The 20608-nt window shown below is 39.9% G+C and overlaps 1 protein-coding gene across 1 annotated transcript; it reads left to right on the top strand.

Moving 5' to 3' along the window:
• The first annotated feature begins 1831 nt into the window (after positions 1 to 1831).
• Positions 1832 to 20359, top strand: LRRC8B (leucine rich repeat containing 8 VRAC subunit B). The gene is made up of 5 exons (XM_058030112.1): positions 1832 to 1899; positions 14163 to 14217; positions 15040 to 15139; positions 15816 to 17974; positions 18947 to 20359. Exons 4-5 carry the CDS (start codon positions 15842 to 15844, stop codon positions 19217 to 19219), a joined length of 2406 nt encoding a protein of 801 aa, XP_057886095.1. The 5' UTR covers positions 1832 to 1899; positions 14163 to 14217; positions 15040 to 15139; positions 15816 to 15841; the 3' UTR covers positions 19220 to 20359.
• The last annotated feature ends 249 nt before the right edge of the window (positions 20360 to 20608 follow it).

Genomic DNA, 20608 nt, shown 5'->3' with positions numbered 1-20608 from the left:
TGTACTTTTATTTATTTTGCTCACGGATGGGGGAAATAGTCCCTGTAAAATGGATTAAATAATTCCTCAGGGAAACCCTAATAGAGCAGAACATTTGTCTCGCTGATACAGCCAGCTAAGGAGGCGGCAGATCATGAGACAAAAGGGAATTGGTCTCCTGGGAAGAGACTGGCCTGTTCTCTGCTGTTTACCAAACCTCACCAAGGACTCTTGGAGCGGTAATTGCAGACAATGCCACGATGTTGACATCTTTGCGGTGACAGTAGCTGTTTCTCTGAGGTTAGATTACTATCAGCATACATAGCCTAAGTAGAAACCGTCAACCTGCTAGGCTACCACCGGGACTGCAAACTAGAAAAACAAACAGTCTTTTTTTTTTCAACACACCTCTTCATCGGTGTTTCTACAAGTTCGGATTAAAAAGCGAGGCTCACTTTTGTTTTAATTAGTTTCACTTTTGGCTCCAGCGCAATGCTTGTGCTTCCTCAAAAGTATGATGTCTCTTTTAAATTGAAACTAACACTACTAGCTAAATGTGTACTGAAGACATATTTGAAAACTGTGAATACAATTTGAAAATTGTTGGCTTTTGTAAAATTTAGTGTCTTTGCTATTTAAAATGAAGGCAGTTTTGTACAGCTGCAGGGAAAAGGATTTTTGTGTTTCACGGAGGAAAAGCAATATTTTGAAAATAGTCCCTTTTCCCACGAAACTGATCACTGGACAGAGAATAAACATGACCATAACAGAGCCAGTGTAAGGAGTGTAATTATACTGTAAACAGAGTTTAGACTAGGTCCTTGCAATGGCGTTACTAATAATGAAAATATGTCAGGACAATTACTTGAATAGAGTGAGCTGTTTGCACGACTAAGAGGCAGGAAACAGAGCCCATTTGTCCCAATTTTTGTAGAAATCTAGGTACGAATCAAAATTTTCCTTCAGGCTTTCATGCCTTTGCCCAGCAGAACTGGCCTCTTCAGACATCTGGAGAAGGGAGCTTCACTGCCTACTGGAGGAGGTGCAGTAGGAAAGCCAGATGAATCATGACTTTTGAAAAACGTCGTGTTTATTTGTGAACTTTATAATTTCGGTATCAGGCTTTTAGTGGAACTAAGAGCCACAGGAGAGTCCGGCCGCACAGACTTTTGACTGTTCCTGTCAGAAAGGGTGGCCGGCGTTGGGTGTCCCTGGCCCCGGAAGGAGACCCCCGGTGCAGCAGGACATTCGCAGCGGCGGGGCCGCGGCTGGGCCGGGAGCTCATCCCGAACGGACCCGCGCGGTACCGCTCCCCGGCATCCCCGGTACCGCTCCCCGGCATCCACGGCCCCGCTCCTTCCGCCCGTCCCCAGCGGGGGTCGGGGCCGCTCCGGGATCCGCACCCCGGCCCAGCCGAAGCCTCTGGTGGGATTAAATTGCATTTCGCGAGTGTCACCGTGTCTATTTTTATTTGCTAACGACCGGCGACAATGGCTTTCTCACTTCCTCCACCTCTTCCAACGGCTCGGGTTATTTAAACACCAGCACGCAGAGGGGAATTTGCTGCCTGCGGGCCAGCACGGCCAGCACGGCCGCAGTGCCGCACCGAGGGGCTCCGAGGCGGCCGGGAGCTCCCCGCTCCGCCGGCAGGGGCGGCCAGGCGGCTCCGCAGGTAAGCGGCAGGAGCGGGCCAGGGCCGAGCGCGGCGCTTTTGTCCGCCGCAGCTCCCCCGCCCCGGCCCGTCAGCGGCGCCGCCGGCCGCGCCCCATTGGCTGCGCGGGCGGTAACGTGACAGCGGCGGGGCCCGCCCCAGACGCGCCGGTTGGAGCCGGTGCCTCGCGCTGCGCCGCCGGCTGCCGCGCGGACGGAGCGCGCGGACCCAGCGCCGCTGCGCGGGCGGGCCGGGGGCGGCAGGGGCAGGTAAGGGAGGGGCGGCCCCCGCTGACAGGTGCGCCGCGGGCCCGGCCTGTGAGGGAGGCACGGGCGGAAGGAGGGGAGCGGCGCGGAGCGGGGCTTTCCGAGGGCAGCTCTCGCAGTCCCAGGTTTTCCCGGGGTTGCCCCTCCGCCAGCTGACCGGGAGGGCGCTGCCATCCCGCGGGGTGCCCGGCGCCGCTCGTCGGATGGCCCGGTGAGCCTGCGCGGCGGCCGCCCCGTCCCTCGGCGGCGCCCGGCAGCGGGGCCGCTCACCTGCCGTGGCTCCGCGGGCCCGCCGAGGCAGTGAGGGACCGGGCTCGGGGCGCCGAGCGGGTCTTTGGCAGCCCCAGGGCCCGCGGGCGGAGCTGGGCGAAAACCGCTCTGTGGTTTGCGTAACCGATATCTGCGTGTCCTCGAGTGACCCGGGCGCTACAGGTCGCCTGGGGCCGCTCTCCTCCGCCCCGGGCTCGCCCGGCCGGGCGGCAGCTGCCACCCTTCGGCCCCGGGAGTGCGGGCGGCACCTGCCCTCGGGCAAGGGCCAGGCGGGAGCCAAGTCCCAGCCTCCCCGCAAGCAAGAAAACAGTTAACTCAGTGCCGAGGCCTGACAGTTCTGCGTGTCGAACAAGAACCGTCCTATTTGTCGTTGCCTTCCTTTCTCCTGCCTGGCCAATGCGTTTCTCGTCCCAGCTAGTCAGGGATCTTGCAGCAGCCCCTTGCGTGGCAGCCTCGCTTTGCGCCCTGGCTGAGTTGTGCAAGTGGCGCCAGGCTGACTTTGTGCCCGTCTTCTCAGGGAAACTGGGGCAGCTTCCTGGCTTTGGGTCAGAATCTGGCCGTAGTGAATGCTGCAGTTGACCAGTTATGTAGGAGTGATTAAAGCAGACTTCTCTAAAGCTTAATTTTATATTAAGTATGTAATTAATTATGCTGATAAGGTAAGCTGTGTTTGAATTGGCCCCTAGTGTGGTCATTTAAAACTATACCTGTGAGGTAGTCATTGAACAAGCTAGGTTTATTATGGTTTCAAGTATTCATGCTGTATCTTCTGCTGACTCTCAGCTTTCTTTGTTTGCTGAAAGGGTAAGGTAAGACATCAATTGTTTCAGGTGTCTTGGAATTTTTTCTTAAGTACCTTCCTAGCAGGGAGGGCAGCAGATTAGGCCTTACTGATCTGTCTTGTTTAACTTCAAGAGAGTGATGAAGGAAAGCCCATGAGGTTGTCAGTGATATCTTACAGTACTTGTAGAATTTATTAAATATCATCCATCTGTACTGTACATGTTTTCTTCAGAATCCATGTAGCTCAGATGACAGCGTGAGGAATAGAAGAGGTAACTTTCCTTCAGTATCTGTGGCCCTGAACAGTGCAAAGGGCATGAAATGAAAAGAGAGTGGAAATGAGAATGATTATGGCAGAGAACCAGTAGTTAATATATGATACAGGGGGATTTTTAAGAGTTTTCTTGAGTGTTTGAAGCATTCTGTTGTAGCCAGATAACAAATGTTTATTGGAGAGTTTTATATTAATATATATTTTTGCATTCACATAATGCAATTGACTTATAACTTCAGTAGGGTTCATGTAACTTTTAGAAATTGTGCAATATTAACTTGCTAGTTCCCTTACACTTTTGAGAGAAGGGGGTTACTGGTCTGGCTTTTATTTGTTTCCTCTTTCAGGAAAACATGATTTTTATGGGGAGAAGACTGCCTTTTGTTTATTGCAAGTTACCAATACAGCTGTTGTTTGAAGTTAATGAAACAATGTAGAATAATTTTTAGAAAGGGACCAATAGTGCTAAAGAAACATCCATCTGTATTCCAGCTTTGCAAAATGAACCTTGTAGAGCAGTGTGTTACTGTCAAAGAAGTATTTTTCTAAGGGGGATGGAGGGGGAAATCTTGTTTGTCTTTAGCTGCTGCTGTGCCTGCTCTGCCTGATGTGCTACAGGTAGCAAAAGAGGCTGTGGCACTAAAACACTACTTCAGCTAACAACACCTCCTGCCAAAGCCATAAAGCTTTACTCTGCTAGGATTGGAAATGGATGTTTCATGTGACTAAGGGGATAAGGTGTGGTTTTTATGGGTCTCTGTGCTGCCTATCTAAGTGTTTCACGCTGCTCTCTGTATTCTTAGCACTAACCTGTGGGCTGTATTTATCCTTAGGCATCCTTATAACAGCTGTTCAGCTGTTGTCTTGTAAATAGTGGGATTCTGCCAGTTGCTTTTGCAGTTGTTCTTTTTAAAGATAAGTTAGCAGTCTGTGCTGTGGTCATGAAGCTGTTTGGTTCAGATATCATGGGTAGCCATGTAGAAGGTTGAGAAATGTGAAGTGGAATTAATATTCTAGAGTTTACATATGATGTCTTTAATGTTTAAGTGATATAGGTTATATAATTCCAGTTAGAGTTTTACCAGACTTGGTGAGTGGGCTTCAGTTTATTGTACTTCTGCTTGGGTTTGGGGATTATGTGCCCCAAGAGTTGTTAGTCTGCTACAAATGAGTTCTGGATTTAATTTTTAGCTTGTTGAAATCAAATTGTAATTCACTGTTGAACTAAAGGGTCATAATACTTATGATTGGTTTCCCCAGCTATTTGATTTAAATTTACCCATATGATAAGGCTGTGCTTTGTAGTGCTGTAGTACTTTGGGAGGAAGGCAGATGATGCAGCTCTCAGTAAAGCTGTTATAAATGCAGAGTTCAAGGGACAGTGCTGACACACTCTTCTGATGTACACCCACAAGGATTCTAGGGTCTTTCAACAATCAGAAGGGAACTGTGGAGAACTTGTAATTGACTTTTTCAATTTAATTGTCACTGGTGTTGCTCCATTTCAAAATAATACATTTGCACACACTGAAATAAATTATATGACCGCATTTCCATTGTAAGGGCTCAGCCTCCAAGTACGTTTGGATGCTGTAAACTGGAATGCAACTTCTTATTCTGAAATTGACAATTTAGTTGACTCTGAGAAACTAAAAAGATTGAAATGCTGGTAAGGGGTCCAGTGATACCAATAAGAATATGGTAGTAACATAATCTGGTTGCTACTAATTGTGAGTAGAATTTAGACATTGTTACAAACACTTTGTTTCTTTGTGAGATAGTAGTTTGAATTGTGATTTTAGTTAGCAAAGTTTCAGTTTTGTGACGCAACAGCTACAAAACCACGGCCATGTAGTTTGCTCAGGCTTAATTAAAGTGACATTGATTTTTAGAGCTCTTATTTCAGTTGCAGAAAATGTAACCCCTTATTTCCCAGACATTATTGCATTGGTTTTCTGGGGAAAATACCAGTATTCTGTGACAAGTTCAGTTTGTGAAATATTTATTTAGCTACTTTCTGGTAGCTAAAAAAATCATTTGCATCCAAATATGAGGATCTGCTGCACAGAAATTTAATGGAAGCATATTGTGATTTTAATGCTGAATTATTAGTCCTTTGAACTAATTTTTCTTTCTGAATGAAAGCAAAATCTTAGTGTGCATTTGTTATGTAACCCAAAATATTTGAAGAAGAGAGGGAATTTGAAAATTTTTAACTAAAAACTGTTTGTTTCTAGCCTGTGTTTAAATTATTCACAAGATAAACTTTAATTTCCAACCTATGCCAATTCAAGTGTGAAACAGATTGTTGCTTTTCCAGTGCCTTTTCCAAGTAAATACTTTTTTTTAAACATTAACATTGTTTAAATACTAACTTTGCAGTGACACTGACTACAAAGTTGGGAAAATTATTGCTTAATTGAAGTGAGATGGGATATGTCAATTCTCAAGTGCTTTACCAAAGAGGAGTTAAAAGCAGTGTCTGCTTTACTTCAAATTATTATTATGGGGCTAGAACTTTACTTTAAAGTTCTTAATTGATTCAGGTGATGATAAAACCTTGACTCTTGTTTTTGTAGTTCTTAAACTTGGCTACCTACCAAAGTGTGCTTCTGATTAATATTGCTATCTGAAAAACCTTACCAGCTGTTGGGTCTCTTCAGACAGCCTGCTCAAAAAAGGAAATTTTGCACAGTTGGAGACTCGCACAGCACACTTGGGTTTGATGGAAGTACAACGCGCGAACACAGGTCCTGAACTAGCTTTGTGTTTGCTCAGGAAACAAAGCAGGATTACTGTGGATTTACTGTAGAATTCAAGTCTGATCACTTGTTTGTGGTTCTGAAACTTAGCATTGTTCTAGGAGATGTTTCTGATAGGTACAACGTGGCTTTCAGCTAGGAGATGTTTCTGATAGGTACAACGTGGCTTTCAGCTCTCCTGATCCCGTGCATATGTGCAGCTCTGAACTGTGCAGTTATGTTTAGGCATGCCATTTGTACACACACTACCACACACGGTGTGCAGTGTGAAATTTGTCTTTCAGTCCATTCATTTTATTAAAAGAAGAGATGATGTAGCTGGTTGCTTTGTCCAATTAGTAAATTCATAATGCAGAGTAATATGAATAGGAAGATACTTAAGAGGCTGAGGGGGTTGTACAGCCACATTGCACACTGCCGGAGGATTGATAAAGCCTGTTCAATTTCCATTTCAAGCAGGCTTGTATTTGACTCTAGTCCCAAGTTTTTCTTTTTCTTACTTTGGGGTGGGGATATTCTTTAAAAAGATAATAAGATGGGTTTCAGAAGAGCTGGCATACAAAAAGAGTGAGTTTGCATCAGATATTAATTGGAAATTTATCTGTTCTCATTATTCTATTTTAGCTGTTTAGACCAAACATCTAGAATCGAGTGTTTCAGTTTGTCAGGCTGGCATTCATGAGTAACTGTCTTTCCAGTTAAACAAGATGAAAACCTGCTGCTTCTAAAAGGAGATATGAGCCACTACTGAAAATCCAAATCAGCTTTCTGATGTCAGAACTAATAGAGTGAAATGTGTTTCTGTATTGCTGCCCTGATAATTATATTTTCCTAGATGCAATTAAGTTCTTGTCTGTGGAAGTAATAATATTCCCTTCTAGAAAGTTCTCCATTAATCTTACGCAGCATCAGGAAAAATTAAAACTAAAAGACCATTTTTTGACCAATCTTGTGGCTATATTTGTACATGGTAATAATTATCTTGCAGAGACAGAATACATTTGGTATCTATTTTTTGTGACCTCAGTTGCTGTTTCCATTCTCACATCTGCTGTCCTGAGAGAATGCTGCTTGGTCTTAGCAGTCTATAAATGTTGAAAAAACTTTGGTATCCTTTTTTCATCCAGATGTTCAAATTTTAAGTTATTGTACTAGATAACTGTTCATATTTTAGAAACATCAGAATTATTCTAGGTAGAATGAGGACTGCAAATACAAATTAATATTTCTGAGATCAGACAAAGGTGATAACTGTTTGACCACTATTACGAAAAGGAATAGCATGTATTTCCAGTTCTCAGAACCAAAGAGAAGCTTAGCACAATCCAAAACAGCTAAACAGCTAGTCAGAAATTATTAGTGTATAATATTCCTCATTTAAATAATTTTTGAGAATAGCAGAAATGTAACCATAATTTTGCAGTTGAGACGTTTGAGTTGGAAAGAAATGAAATTACTTGCATGAAGCGATTCAGCTGTCAGAAGTAAATTATTAACTAGGTTAGGTATGGGTATTGTTTTGGACAGCAATGTTTGAGCTAGGAAATTCATATAGAATGGAGGTCCTGAATAACAATAACCACTGGATTTCATTATTCTGCTCTCTGCAGAGGTGGTGTGAAAAATGTTGGCACCTTCCATTGTTGTCTAAATGCAGTGTGGTTGAATTCCCTGTTCCTTTATTTAGAAGAAGCAAATCAGAATATGAACCTGCTTTAGTTAATACCTGAGTACATATGATATTACATTGCCATGTTACAAATGATGTTGATAGCCTAGTTATAGCAACATGTTATCTTGTGGATGACAAAATTGACCCAAGTGCTTACCTGACTTGTTAAGCATGATTTGTAGTCAGTGTACTTTATTCCGCTATGACAGCAGCACTCTTGGTGGTGCTTGAGAAATTAATTCAGAGTTGGTTCAGGTTTGTGGACATATTCCTAAGTTCTTCCTTCTGAGACTATTCTCTTATTTCAGACTGGTTTCCAGTAAGGCTAATGAAGTTGTCTTGGCTGTTTCAAATGTCTTTGGCCATTTATGATTTTATTGAGAAGGACACTGAAAATGGAAAGATGGTGTATGTGCAATTCCTTGCCCTTTCCCAAGGAAAGAGTGTCTCTTGTTATATAATTCTAACTGTATTATGCTGCTGGGTCCTTTGTACTGTTACTGCTCTTGAAGACTGAAGATAATAAGCTATACTATAAGTAAAGAATCTGCTTGTAGAAAAAGCTAATATTATTTAAGTTGTGAATATTCTCTAGTGTTCTCTCTGCTTTGCTTTCTGATGTCCTGAGCATGGCAGCACAATTAATTGACATCATATCTCTGACTTACAGAAACTGAAGGGATAAAAATTAATTTTCTATTGTAATACTTATCTTGGTATGCAAAATAAAATAGGTACTATTGATGCTCATTCAGAATGCTGGAGGGATACTGCTGATACCATTGTCTTATGGTTATGTAGTCATATTTCCTAGCATGAGAAAGACCCAAAAACATGGTTACAAGAATAAAAAGGTACAATAAGCAAGCTTGAAACGTCTTATTTCATGCAGTTGGAAGGTGTCTGATTCTGTGTTAGTACTGGGATGAAGGACTTCATGTACTGTTGTGTAAGATGGTTTCTGGGAGAGCTACCAAATGTGCAGCGAAAAGACCTAGGCTGGGACTAATGAGGTTGCTTTTGGTGTCATCATGCTTGTTTAGGAAAGAACAGGTGAAGCACTAAGGAGACTCTTAATATTTAATGTTCCAAACTTGCTCCAGGATTTCTTTGGAACTTGGAAGTAAAGACTGTAGTGTCTTTACAACTGAGTTACTGACTTTAAAACCTAACTGGGAGATGGGGGAAGGACAAAGGAGGCCTTTGCCTGTTCTTCTAGATATCACTTGAGAGTGTGATCTGTGCCAATTTCCTGGTATCTTCCTTGACACATTTGGGCTGGAATGCTTGACAGCATGGCATGCCTGGAGAGAGCTGTCTCCTGTGGTTTAAATTAACATTAGCTGAGCCCTTATGGACTATGTGCTGCTGTCCTAAGAAGGCAGATACATTTCCAATACAATTCTCTCCCCTTCTTTCCATCCCCACTATATTCTCCTTCTTTCCCTTATGCTAGAAAGCCCCTTCCTTTAGTCTGATTTCTTAAGTCACCTTTCCTTTGAGCATTCTTAGTCTTGCAGTGCTGGGTCTGGTTTTGTTGCCTTTTTCTGAGATGATAAAGCTCTTTAGACATCCAGATTAGGTTTGTACAGGGATGGTGCCCTTTGTTGCTGCAAGTATTTTTTTGGGTATTAGTGAAGGACAGCCTTTGCTGCTCTGAGAGCTACATCATTGCTGCCACATTCATCCAATAATTTCCTCTTCAAAGTGGACTATGTGCAATATACAGCTGCTTGGAGAAAGGTAAATTAACGAAGCAAACAAGAATGCTAGAGTTTCCAATGACCACAAATTATATAAGTTATTAATTAAATATTGGGATGTTACTAGGTAAGTATCTATTGTATGATCAAGATAAAGCACTCTTCTGAACAGATGCTTGCATTGCTATTTCTTGTAGTCAGTATTTTAGAGGCTGATATGTCTCAAGTTTTAAGTTATAACCTTAATTTGTATATTTTAAAAATGCATCTCAGAGTTTAAAAATAGTACTGAGACAGTAAAGCTGTAAAAAACATTGCTTACTAGAAATGCTCAGATTTGATTCTGAGTCCAGATCCTGCTTGGTTCATTAGGGATCTCAGAAAGCACCATGGCTACAAATGGAGTTATAGGCTCTGGACAAGCAGACAGCTTGTTCTCAAAGAGATTGGTAATGTTGATGCAATTACATGAAAGCAAAGCTGGTCCACCTTTCATTTTACTGTGTTTTTTTACCATTAGAAGTCTTATCTATCTAACTGTAACACACTTTTTCAGAAACTTAGGTTTGTACCTACTTACCAATTTTTCTACATTTTATTTTGTAGGGTTTTTCTGTAAACTGATTGTCTCACCTATCTCTGGTTCTAAACTTGGGTTTAAACTGAATCTTTTTCTCACTTTCTAGGAGCATAGGTTGTGACCTATTTCAGATAGAACACAATCCTTAATTTGAGGAGAGGGCTGGAGAAAGTGCTTTTACTAGTAAAAATATTTATATCTGAATGTGAAATTGTGTTTGAAATTCCTCTATGGGCTAGACTTGAATGAAATAAAAAGCACACTTAACACAACTTTTAAATGCAAATCTTACAATGCAGCTTCATTACAGAGTTTAATCTTCAAAACAGTGGACTTGTTTTTACCCTCCCATCTTCTTGTGAGAGTTCAGCTCCAGTACCTTCATGCCCTTGGGCAGAGCTAACTGATGTGGTCCTGATCTGTGAAGGCCCACAGGTTTGTCATTTTAGGCAACTGGAATGTTTGAATGTGGTCCTTCTCCCTAGTGAGTGTTTGAACAGTGACAGATTTTACAACCAAAGTTTATCTCTTGACTGGCCTTCCTGGAATAGAGAAAAGGCTCAATAGGTGGATATCAGTGATATTTAATGAGAAGTTAATATGGCTCAAGGAAGACTGGTCTTTTTTGGAGGCTGCAGGCATAGGAAGGAAATGCACAATGTAATGTATCTAGTCCTGCACTGTCAGATTTCAGGAAAGTCTTGTGCTTGTAAAGCTAACCAAATTGGAGTAAAGCATATTTTCAATTTAGATTGGACTGCAACTTTAGAGTATTTGTCTAAGACTTTTCTTACATTAAGTGTACCAGAGAAAGAAAGAAGAGCGAAACTGCCTTTAGGTTGCTTTTTTTTTTTCTACCTAAGTCCTTTTGTGTTGAACCTGGGAATGTTCCAGCTTTTAGGTAGTTCAGGAAGCTGAGATATACTTGGCATGTTCTACTCTTGGTTTTTTCAGCTTCATGAAGATAGGATAGAGGTACAGTGAGGTAGTAGTTGCTTGATCTTAAGATTTTTTTATCAACTTATGGGCTGTGCAATGAACTTTGAAGCTGTAGCAGTGAGGGTAAAGCTCGTAAAGGGTAGCCTAACTCACTAAATTTTAAACTATGTTTACAATTCAATTCTTTTCCCAAGAAATTACTTTGCTATAAAGATTCACGTAAGCCCTCTCCAGAGGGCAAATACTGATTTTTAAGCAGTGTAAAATTTTGCTGTTACTGTTTTGCCCCTTATGTTCAGCTGTCTTGAGAGCAGGAGTGTTTAAGAAAGTCAAGGGCCTCTAGCCAGTCCAGGTACACATGGTTGAGATTGTCTGTAGCTTAATTTCTGAGTATTTGGAAGGACTTTAGGTCTTTGATTATTTAAGAGGTTGATATGGCAAACTTGGAATAATGTTAATGTAGTGCTAAAAATCCAGTGCTTGAGGAATTTACTGTTTATTGTAGAGTGTGGGAATGTCTTTGGATTTGTTTTAAATACAAAAGGATAATCACTTATACATGTTTAATTGTCACCTGTGATCTTCTTCAGAAGGAGCTGGAAAGAAGCTTTCTCTAATCTTGTTTGTGTTATTCAGCATTCAATGAAATACAGATTCAAAACCACAATCCCTATGAAAAAGGTCCTGCAACTGAATCTCTGTATGCACAGGGTGACCAACGTACAGATTCTGAAAGAATCACAGCTTAAAAAGGGGAGAGGCAGTCATGTAAATACTTAAAGTAAATATGGCAGTATCATTCTTTATGGAGTCACTTGCACCAGAACTCTTGCAGTACCTCGCCGTTTGCTGTTTACAGACTACTTGAGACAGGGAGCAGTAACATGACAATAAAAGGAGAAGGTTTTGCCAGGAAAGATCTGGTGTGGGTGATGAGTGTATGTATGTGTAAAATTTGTTTATTTTTGTTCTTTTGGGAATTTTCATGAGGGTTTATTTGCAAGACTCAGGCTGTGCATATGAAACCATAAACAGGTGCTGGGAATCTCATAGGGGAGTCTCAAAACTGCCTATGAAGCAAAACCAATATTTTTAGTTCATTGTCAAACTTAATTTTCCATCCAAAACTTGAGAAGAAAAAGTGATGTATTTAAACTAGCTAGAAGCTAAGTTGGTTCTGTAGTTCAGGAATGATTTTTGATAGAAAATTGATTAAACAAGATACATTACTTAGTATTTCAGCATCTCCCTATCTAGGCTGAGGAGCAGGTGCAAGAGTCTAAAGAGACTGCCTGGAAACTTGGTGGCTGTGTTTCTTTGAGAGGGAGGGAAGAAAAGCAAGACAGTGGGGCCATGGGAGTACCTGTCAAGTAGTTGCATAAAGCTTTAGTTGTATAAATCTATTTTGATTAAATTAGTATGTCAGAAACACCAGTTGAATACCCTTTAGGGAGGACAGGCAAGGTAATTGCCTTGCTGCAAAGACATCCCTGACTAAATGTGCCTAAAATTCTGTGAGCAATGACCAAATGAGGGAGTAATGCAATACTAAGTATCCTTTTGGCAGCTGGGGGTGGTGGTGGGTGTCTGATGCTTACAGATAATATTTTTCAGAACAAGAGCCTTTTATTCATTCTGGATATGTTTCTGTTGTTCTGATTTAATAAGTCTTGAAGTAACTAAAAATTACCTCAATATTAGTGATCTTTATTACTTTATTTTTCTGTCCTGTGTCTCTGTATTGGTCTGGAGTAACTCTCCTGAAGTCATCATCTTGCCTGGGGCTAAGCTTCATTCTCTCTTCTTGTAAGAAAGATTGCCAATTGAGTTAGGCCACCTTTGAAAAGCTTTTATGGCTTTGATATGGGTTGAAAGCTGCTGGAGATGAGGTTTATCAAATCCATTACAGTTCAGCATTATTCCATTTGGTTAGCCACTCTTGGCATACAGATAGGATTTGAAAGAAAAATGTCTTCAGCAAAATTATCATCAATAATTCACATGTTTATGTTACAATTGTATATACTGCATAGTCTCTGCAAGGCAGAGAGGTGACAAAGCAGTTTATAAAAACAGACCTCACAAAGTTACCTGGGTCAGCCGCAGATTGAGTTCTCCGTCTGTACAAAAACAAAGCACTTTTTTATTTTTTAGCATTATGTCATTGGTTGAAAAAGGTGTATTGAGTGATGCATACTCTTAAGTATATCAGTATGATTTTCACAGAATTGTTCTCAATTTTGTAAATTTTAGGGAAAATGCTTTATCAAAGAGTGTTAACTGTTTTATTGTACTCCCTAATTTTGTCCTTTGTTTTGAGCAGGTATGCCTTATTCCCCAAGAATACTCAAGTAAGCATTTAGTTATATGAATCATCTTAAAACATTAGTATCTTCCCAAGTCCCTGATGAGGTTTATACGTTTGTTAGGAAAAGAATTGCTCCCATCCTCATGCTCATTAGACCTTTCACACTATGTGAAACTCTCAGCCAATTTAGTGAAAATTCTGACTTTTCAAGTGTTTTTCTTTTTTAAAAGTTTGTTATTTTTACCTTTTGATCTTACTTTGTTGCATCATTCAATATATTAATCTCTTAGTGTGTTCTTTACAACTTTAACAGAGGTCCCAAGTCTTCCATTTTTATAATATTTTTATTAACATTTTTATAACAAACTTCAAGCAAGAAGAATTGACTAGTTTAAATTTTAGGCTGGAAGGGAAAAAATGTTTTTGATTTTCTTCTGTTTACATTCAAATCAAGCATGTTTGGCTTGAGTCAAGATGTGATCCAGGTATTCTTTGCAGAATGAAAGCCTTAGTTTGAATGGGTTTAGTATCCCTTTATGCTTTTATACTGACAAATTTATATTCAACACAAGAATTATGTCAAAAGAACTCATTTTAAAGGCATTTGAAATGTGCTTTTGGAAGTTGGAGTGATTAAAGAAATTGCTATTTTTCCGCTGTGTAGCATCTCAGCTGCAGAACTTGTAACTTTACGTAAATGTAAAAATTGTTGAGCTTAAATGGCTTTTAGTGCTTAGAAAGGGGAGAATGACTAAGTCATTACTTTATTTCTACTTCAGGAGAAGCAGCTTTCAGATAGTGAACACGTAGATACTTTGAAGGGGTTGGCATCTTGTAGATCCTTAGATATTTTACTCATAGATGTTGGCTCTTTGAATTGCTGCTGTGGAAGCAGTAATGAGCTGCTGCTCTAATACTCACAGCTTTTGGAGTCCAAACATTTCACAGTCTTATGACAATTTATTTTCCTTACAGGAGTGTATTGTAACTATCCAGTCCTTCTTCAGCTGCTTTCCCTTGGGTGGGCCTGGTAAGTTTTTGTATTCTATTATAGATAGCTTTGTCATTGCAATAAGGGTTAATTTATTTTTGGTCATTTTTTCCACTTGAATGTGGAGTAAGAATCGGGTTCAGCTATTGTTTGACTTTTATAACAGTTTGTCAGCTCTGTTTAAAATTGAAATGTACAGTACCAATATATTATAAACAAGAGCCAATGTGTGCTAGGTGGCCCAGAAGGCCAATGGCATCCTGGTCTGTATCAAAACCAGTGCAGCCAGGGGGACCAGGGCCCTTCCCTGTGCTCAGCACTGGAGAGGTTCTGCCTCGAGTGCTGTGTCCAGTTCTGGGGCCCTGACTACAAGAAAGGGATTCAGGGGCTGGAGTGAGCCCAGAGAAGGTCAGTGGAGCTGGGGAAGGGTCTGGAGCACAGATTCTGTGAGGAGCAGCTGGAGGAGCTCATCCAGGAGAAACGGAGGAACTTATCAGTCAAGGGGAACTTATCATTCTCTACAGCTGCCTGAAAGGAGAGTGTAGCCAGGTAGGGGTCAGTTTCCTAAGTAACAGGTTCATAGTTATTTGGGGGAAAAAAAATAACTTCCTTGTTGAAATAGGGCTTAGCTGTAGGCAGTTTTCCTGGGTGTTTGGGGATTTTTCTGTTGATGTGACTGCAAAACTTTGACTTTGCCTGCTGCATGATCACATATATACATCTTTTCCATTTCATGTAGCTGTAGCAACGCAGAGCTTAATGGAGGCATAATGAGGCAGCAGTTGTAATGAAAGCAGAAATGTTTGCTCTTTATTTACATTAAGCCATTAAATAAGTATATTCAATGTTTTCTTCATCCAGAATGAAGACAAATGTAAAGATGGCATGTCCAAGGAATTTTAAAAGGTGTAGACCTCCTGACTGAGCAGTGCTGTGTTTTTTATTCTCTTTAATTAGTAAAGTAAGTATGAATCAAACTTATGCTTCTGGGAGTTAAATGTGTCATATATATATATATATATATATATTAATATTGAACAATAATACATTGTGCCACCTTAATTTTAATTCTGCCAATACGCTTAGTTCTCTTGATGGGAGAAGATGAGGAATTATGTATAAGAATATGTAATACACAAGGGCTTTTTGGGAATTTGTGTCTTTTTAATTGGGTAGAATTATTTAATCTGGTAGAAGATTCTAAATTACAAGAGCCATCGTGTTCATGTACCACTCTGATTTTGGAATTCTTCATAAATAAAAAATCACTTATGTAAGTTTATAATGATAGTGAAGGACTACTAATAGTACATCAGCCACTTCTTTGACTTATACCTGTTTGTGGCTTCTACTGCAGCAGTAACCAAATGTTTGGTTTTAATATACCTTCTCTCAGGCTAGTTTCACTCTAAGTTTTTGCACTCCCACATACCTTTCCTTAAAATAAATCCATGAGATGATGGATGGGGTTGGGTCCCAGAAGTTCTTGGATCCTTTTGCTATGCTCTGGAGTCCAGGTCACATGTTACACATATTTAGAACTGTGATAACAATAATAGACCTCAAGTATTTAATGGTGAGGTTTTTTTTAAACAATTCTCTAAGAATGTCTTTTCTTCTCTTTTTTCTTCTACCAGCTGCTGTTCTCTCACAGGTGAAAGTCATGATCACGCTAACAGAACTCAAATGCTTAGCAGATGCCCAGTCATCCTACCACATACTAAAACCATGGTGGGATGTCTTCTGGTATTACCTCACCATGATAATGCTGCTAGTTGCTGTGCTTGCTGGGGCTCTCCAGCTTACTCAAACCAGAGTATTGTGTTGTCTTCCTTGCAAGCTAGAATTTGACAATCATTGTGCTGTGCCTTGGGATTTAGTTAAAGCCAACCTTAACATGTCAGCTAGCTCGACAGCACCGATAATCATCCCGCTTAAAATCCAGAATTATCTCCATCGGCAGCAGTATTCCTACATCGATGCAGTGTGTTATGAGCGACAGCTTCACTGGTTTGCCAAATTTTTTCCATACCTAGTGCTTTTGCATACCTTCATTTTTGCAGCTTGCAGTAATTTCTGGCTTTACTATCCCAGTACAAGTTCCAGGCTTGAGCACTTTGTAGCCGTTCTTCAGAAGTGTTTCGACTCTCCCTGGACAACGCGTGCCCTCTCAGAAACAGTTGCTGAGCAGTCTGCCAGGAAGTTGCCAACAGCCAAATCAAAACCAGCAATTTCATCACCTCAGTGTTCAGGAGACATAGGGGCCAGCAGACAGTCCCTGCCATATTCACAACATGGCTTGGAAACAACTGGAAGAGAAAATTCCAGTGTTCTTGACAAAAAAGAAGGGGAACAAGCTAAAGCTATATTTGAAAAAGTGAAGAAATTCAAAGTACATGCCGAAGAAAAGGATGTGGTATACACAGTGTATATGAAACAGATTATAGTGAAAGTCTTTGTAGTTGTCATAATAGTAACTTATGTCCCCTACTATTTATCATTTATTACACTTGAAATTGATTGTGTAGTTAATGTTCAAGCCTTTACAGGCTACAAAAGGTACCAGTGTGTTTATTCACTAGCAGAAATTTTTAAAGTTTTGGCTTCATTTTATGTTGTTTTGGTGATCTTCTATGGATTAACTTGTACTTACAGTTTGTGGTGGATGTTAAGAAGTTCACTTAAGCAATACTCTTTTGAGAAGTTGAGAGAGAAAAGTAATTACACTGACATACCTGATGTAAAGAATGACTTTGCATTTATTCTTCACTTGGCAGATCAGTATGATCCTCTTTATTCCCAACGATTCTCAATATTCCTGTCTGATTTGAGTGAAAATGAGCTCAAACAGATAAATCTTAACAATGAATGGTCAGTGGAAAAACTGAAAAATAAACTAGTAAGAAACTCCCAAGACAAGACTGAACTTCACCTTTTCATGTTAAATGGTCTTCCAGACAGTGTCTTTGAACTGACAGAAATAGAAGTTCTAAGCCTGGAACTTATTCCTGAAGCCAAACTTCCTTCAGCTGTGACCCAGCTTGTCAATCTCAAAGAACTCAATGTTTATCATTCATCACTAACAATGGATTATCCAGCAGTCAACTTCTTAGAAGAAAATCTGAAAACCTTGCGTTTGAAGTCTAGTGAGATGGGAAGAATTCCATTTTGGGTCTTTCATCTAAAAAACCTACAAGAATTGTGTTTAACAGGATATTTCATGCTAGATCATCACAACTCCATATACAATGATGGCTTTCAGGGGCTAAAAAATCTGAGATCAATTCACTTAAAAAACAACCTTTCCCGTTTACCTCAAGTGATCACAGATCTTCTGCCTTCTTTACAACATTTGTCTATAAACAATGAGGGAAATAAACTGATAGTGCTAAATAACCTGAAGAAGCTGGTAAACCTGAGAACCCTGGAACTAATCTGCTGTGATTTAGAGCGCATTCCCCATTCCATTTTTACCCTAAACAATTTGCATGAAATTGACTTAAAAGAAAATAATCTCAGAACAGTGGAAGAAATAATTAGTTTCCAACATCTTAAGAATCTTTCTTGCTTAAAATTGTGGCACAACAGTATTTCGTATGTCCCAGTGCAGATTGGTGCATTATCAAACCTGGAACAGTTGTATCTAAATTATAATAATATTAAGAATGTTCCATTGCAGCTATTTCTTTGCAGAAAGTTACACTATTTGGATCTTAGCTATAATAAGCTAACCTCCATCCCTGAAGAAATCGGTTATCTGACCAACCTGCAGTACTTGGCTTTGACAAAAAACCATGTAAGTAGAACTTTGAATTAATACTCAAAACCAAAAAACAGACTTAAGCTGCTATTTCTTCTGGAACAACCTCTAGCTTTTGTGGTGTTCATGATTAAAGTAAATCCAGAAAAAAGGGGTGGTGCTTGTTTAATTACTAAAGCTTTGGTATCAGCAAAGCTCACATAATACTAAATAAGTACTGTCCTGGTTTGTAGCTGCTTAAGGGCTTTGACCCAGAGATGGTATAGGTTAGCATGGCTGCAGAAACAGATCTTCCCTTGCCCTGCAGTTGTCAATCCTATGAAGTATTTTAGTGGAAGTGAACAGTGTTTAATGTTTACCTTAAAACATCAAGCTGAAAGCTAAAGTGAATGAGCAGCTGGTTGATGAGCATCTCAGGTGTATGACTGGGAAGAGAGAAATAATTGTGGTTGGTAACCTCACAATCAGTGCTTAACTGCCTGGCTTGTTAGTGTGGAGCTCAGGCTTGTGAATTCTTCTGAGGTTTGTAATTGTTTGCATTGTTGAAGCTGGTTTTGGATGTTACGTGTCAGTAGAGTGGGCCAGGACAACTTCACTGCCCAGATAACTGCTTGTACAGGTTTCACAACACAAGAGCTGCTAATACCTCTCCACAGTCTGTGCTTGTTCTTCATCAAGTGATTCTTTGGAATAGAAGGCTCTTCCTCTGCCCTGCCACCTGCACGTGTCTGTGTGCAGTTCTGCATGCATACATGGATGTGCTCCCCCTTGCAGGCTTGCTTGTGCCAGGAGCTAAGCAGCTTTGTAAGAAAACAGGGATAATAAAACCATTGTAGTGCTCTCAAGCACTTGATCACATAATGATAGAGGAATTACAGTCTTCCTTTTCCTTTCACAAACTAGGAGGGTATTTCACCCTAAAATAAAAAGGGGAAAAGTCAAAACATGCAGCTGCACATAGGCTAACACCTTCTAATGTATTTTATTTCTGTTCTTTTCTTTTTCTAGATTGAAATGCTGCCTGATGGATTATTTCAGTGCAAAAAGCTGCAGTTTCTTCTTCTGGGAAATAACAGTCTGATGAATTTGTCCCCTTTTGTGGGTCAGCTACTGAATCTTGTTCACTTAGAGCTCATTGGGAACTATCTTGAATCACTTCCTGCTGAACTGGAAGAATGTCAGCTCTTAAAGCGAAATAATCTAATTGTAGAAGAAAGGTTGTTAAAAACACTTCCACCTCGTGTCAGAGAGCGTTTGCAGGCATGCCCAGATAAGTCCTAAGTTTAAAATGAAACTCTGCATTGTTGCACTCTACAGGTCTTGCTTAATATCTCTCTAAAGATCTGTATGGATAGAGAGGAGTGAAGGAGAGAGAGCAATTTACAAATCAGTCTTAAATGCATTGAACTAAGTTGATTGTATTGTTGATTGGAAAAGAAAAATTTATTCAGATTCAAACAAAAGATGCAGCCTTTTACAAGTAAACATGTTTGAATTTTGGAACATGAATTGTTGGTTAGTTTCTACTGATTGAAATAATTCAGCTAAATGTTGATGGTAGTATTGAAAAAGAAGAGATGATTGTCTGGCTATAGTGAGAGTGTATATACTTTTTTCCTATGAGAATTTTTTTCTGTTGATAGCAATGATTTAAAATAGTTTTATTCCTGCCATATGAGGTCTAAGAACTGTCTTGAATTAGTTTCTAAATATGAACTCTTCTCTAACTTAGGATGTATTAAATTAAGAGTTTAAACTATTTGAGCAGTTTAATTGCATGGGGTATACGGAAAGTAATTTTTCAACATAACTTAATTTTTAAAAGCTTTTGACGAGTACTAAGCATTAATTCTATAATTGTGGGAGATGCCATTTGAATCTTGCTATTAAATACCTAGAACTGGTTTCAGCATTTTGTCTTAAAAATAGTAAATACAAAATTAAATGTTGCCTAGAAATTGGGAGGAATCAGAAGAATCTGAAGTAACTGTTGTGCGCATGTCCTAGAGAACCAGTCTTACATTACTGATCTGCAGAAACCATGATGGCAAACAGAATAGTTGCAAAGTTGTCTTCTGTATGTTGTGAGCATCCCAGGTGTTAGTGTAGTGTATGTTGCTGATTAATATTTTTATAACTTCTCATTACTGACTGCCTCAGTGCAGCTTCTCCACACCCAGTTATTGGGGAGAGGATGAAGGAGGTTTGAGGTTTGTATTAGATAGGGACAGAAAGAGACAAATAAAACAAACTAAATATTCACACAGCTTACAAGCATTTGGGAGGAAAAGACAGGAAGCGTTATAAGCTTTGCCTCTTCTAGGGATGTAATAATTTCATAAATCAGAGTGGTGGGAAAAACTCTTATGCCATCCTTAATACTTGCAAAACTGGATGGAAATAAAATGTTTCCTGACTTCATTCTTCTGCTGTGCGCTGTTTTATTATATTTGAAGTCTTAATTCACAATATGTTTATCATGTTCACCAGAAACATAAGTTATGGCCCTGGGGAAAGAAGAGGTTAGCATTCTTTCCAAAAACACATTTTAAAACTTTAACATAATACAGTTTTCAAAAACTAATCTCAATTATGGGTTAAGCAGTTGAAGTAAACTGCCCGTAATGACTTTGTGTTCAAGAAGTGTGCTAACAAACTGCATTCCAATTT

Source organism: Melospiza georgiana, chromosome 9 (genome assembly GCF_028018845.1).
Source record: "Melospiza georgiana isolate bMelGeo1 chromosome 9, bMelGeo1.pri, whole genome shotgun sequence".
NCBI lineage: Eukaryota > Metazoa > Chordata > Aves > Passeriformes > Passerellidae > Melospiza > Melospiza georgiana.
Note: the sequence above shows the minus strand (reverse complement) of the source record. Positions and strands in the feature narration are given on the sequence as shown.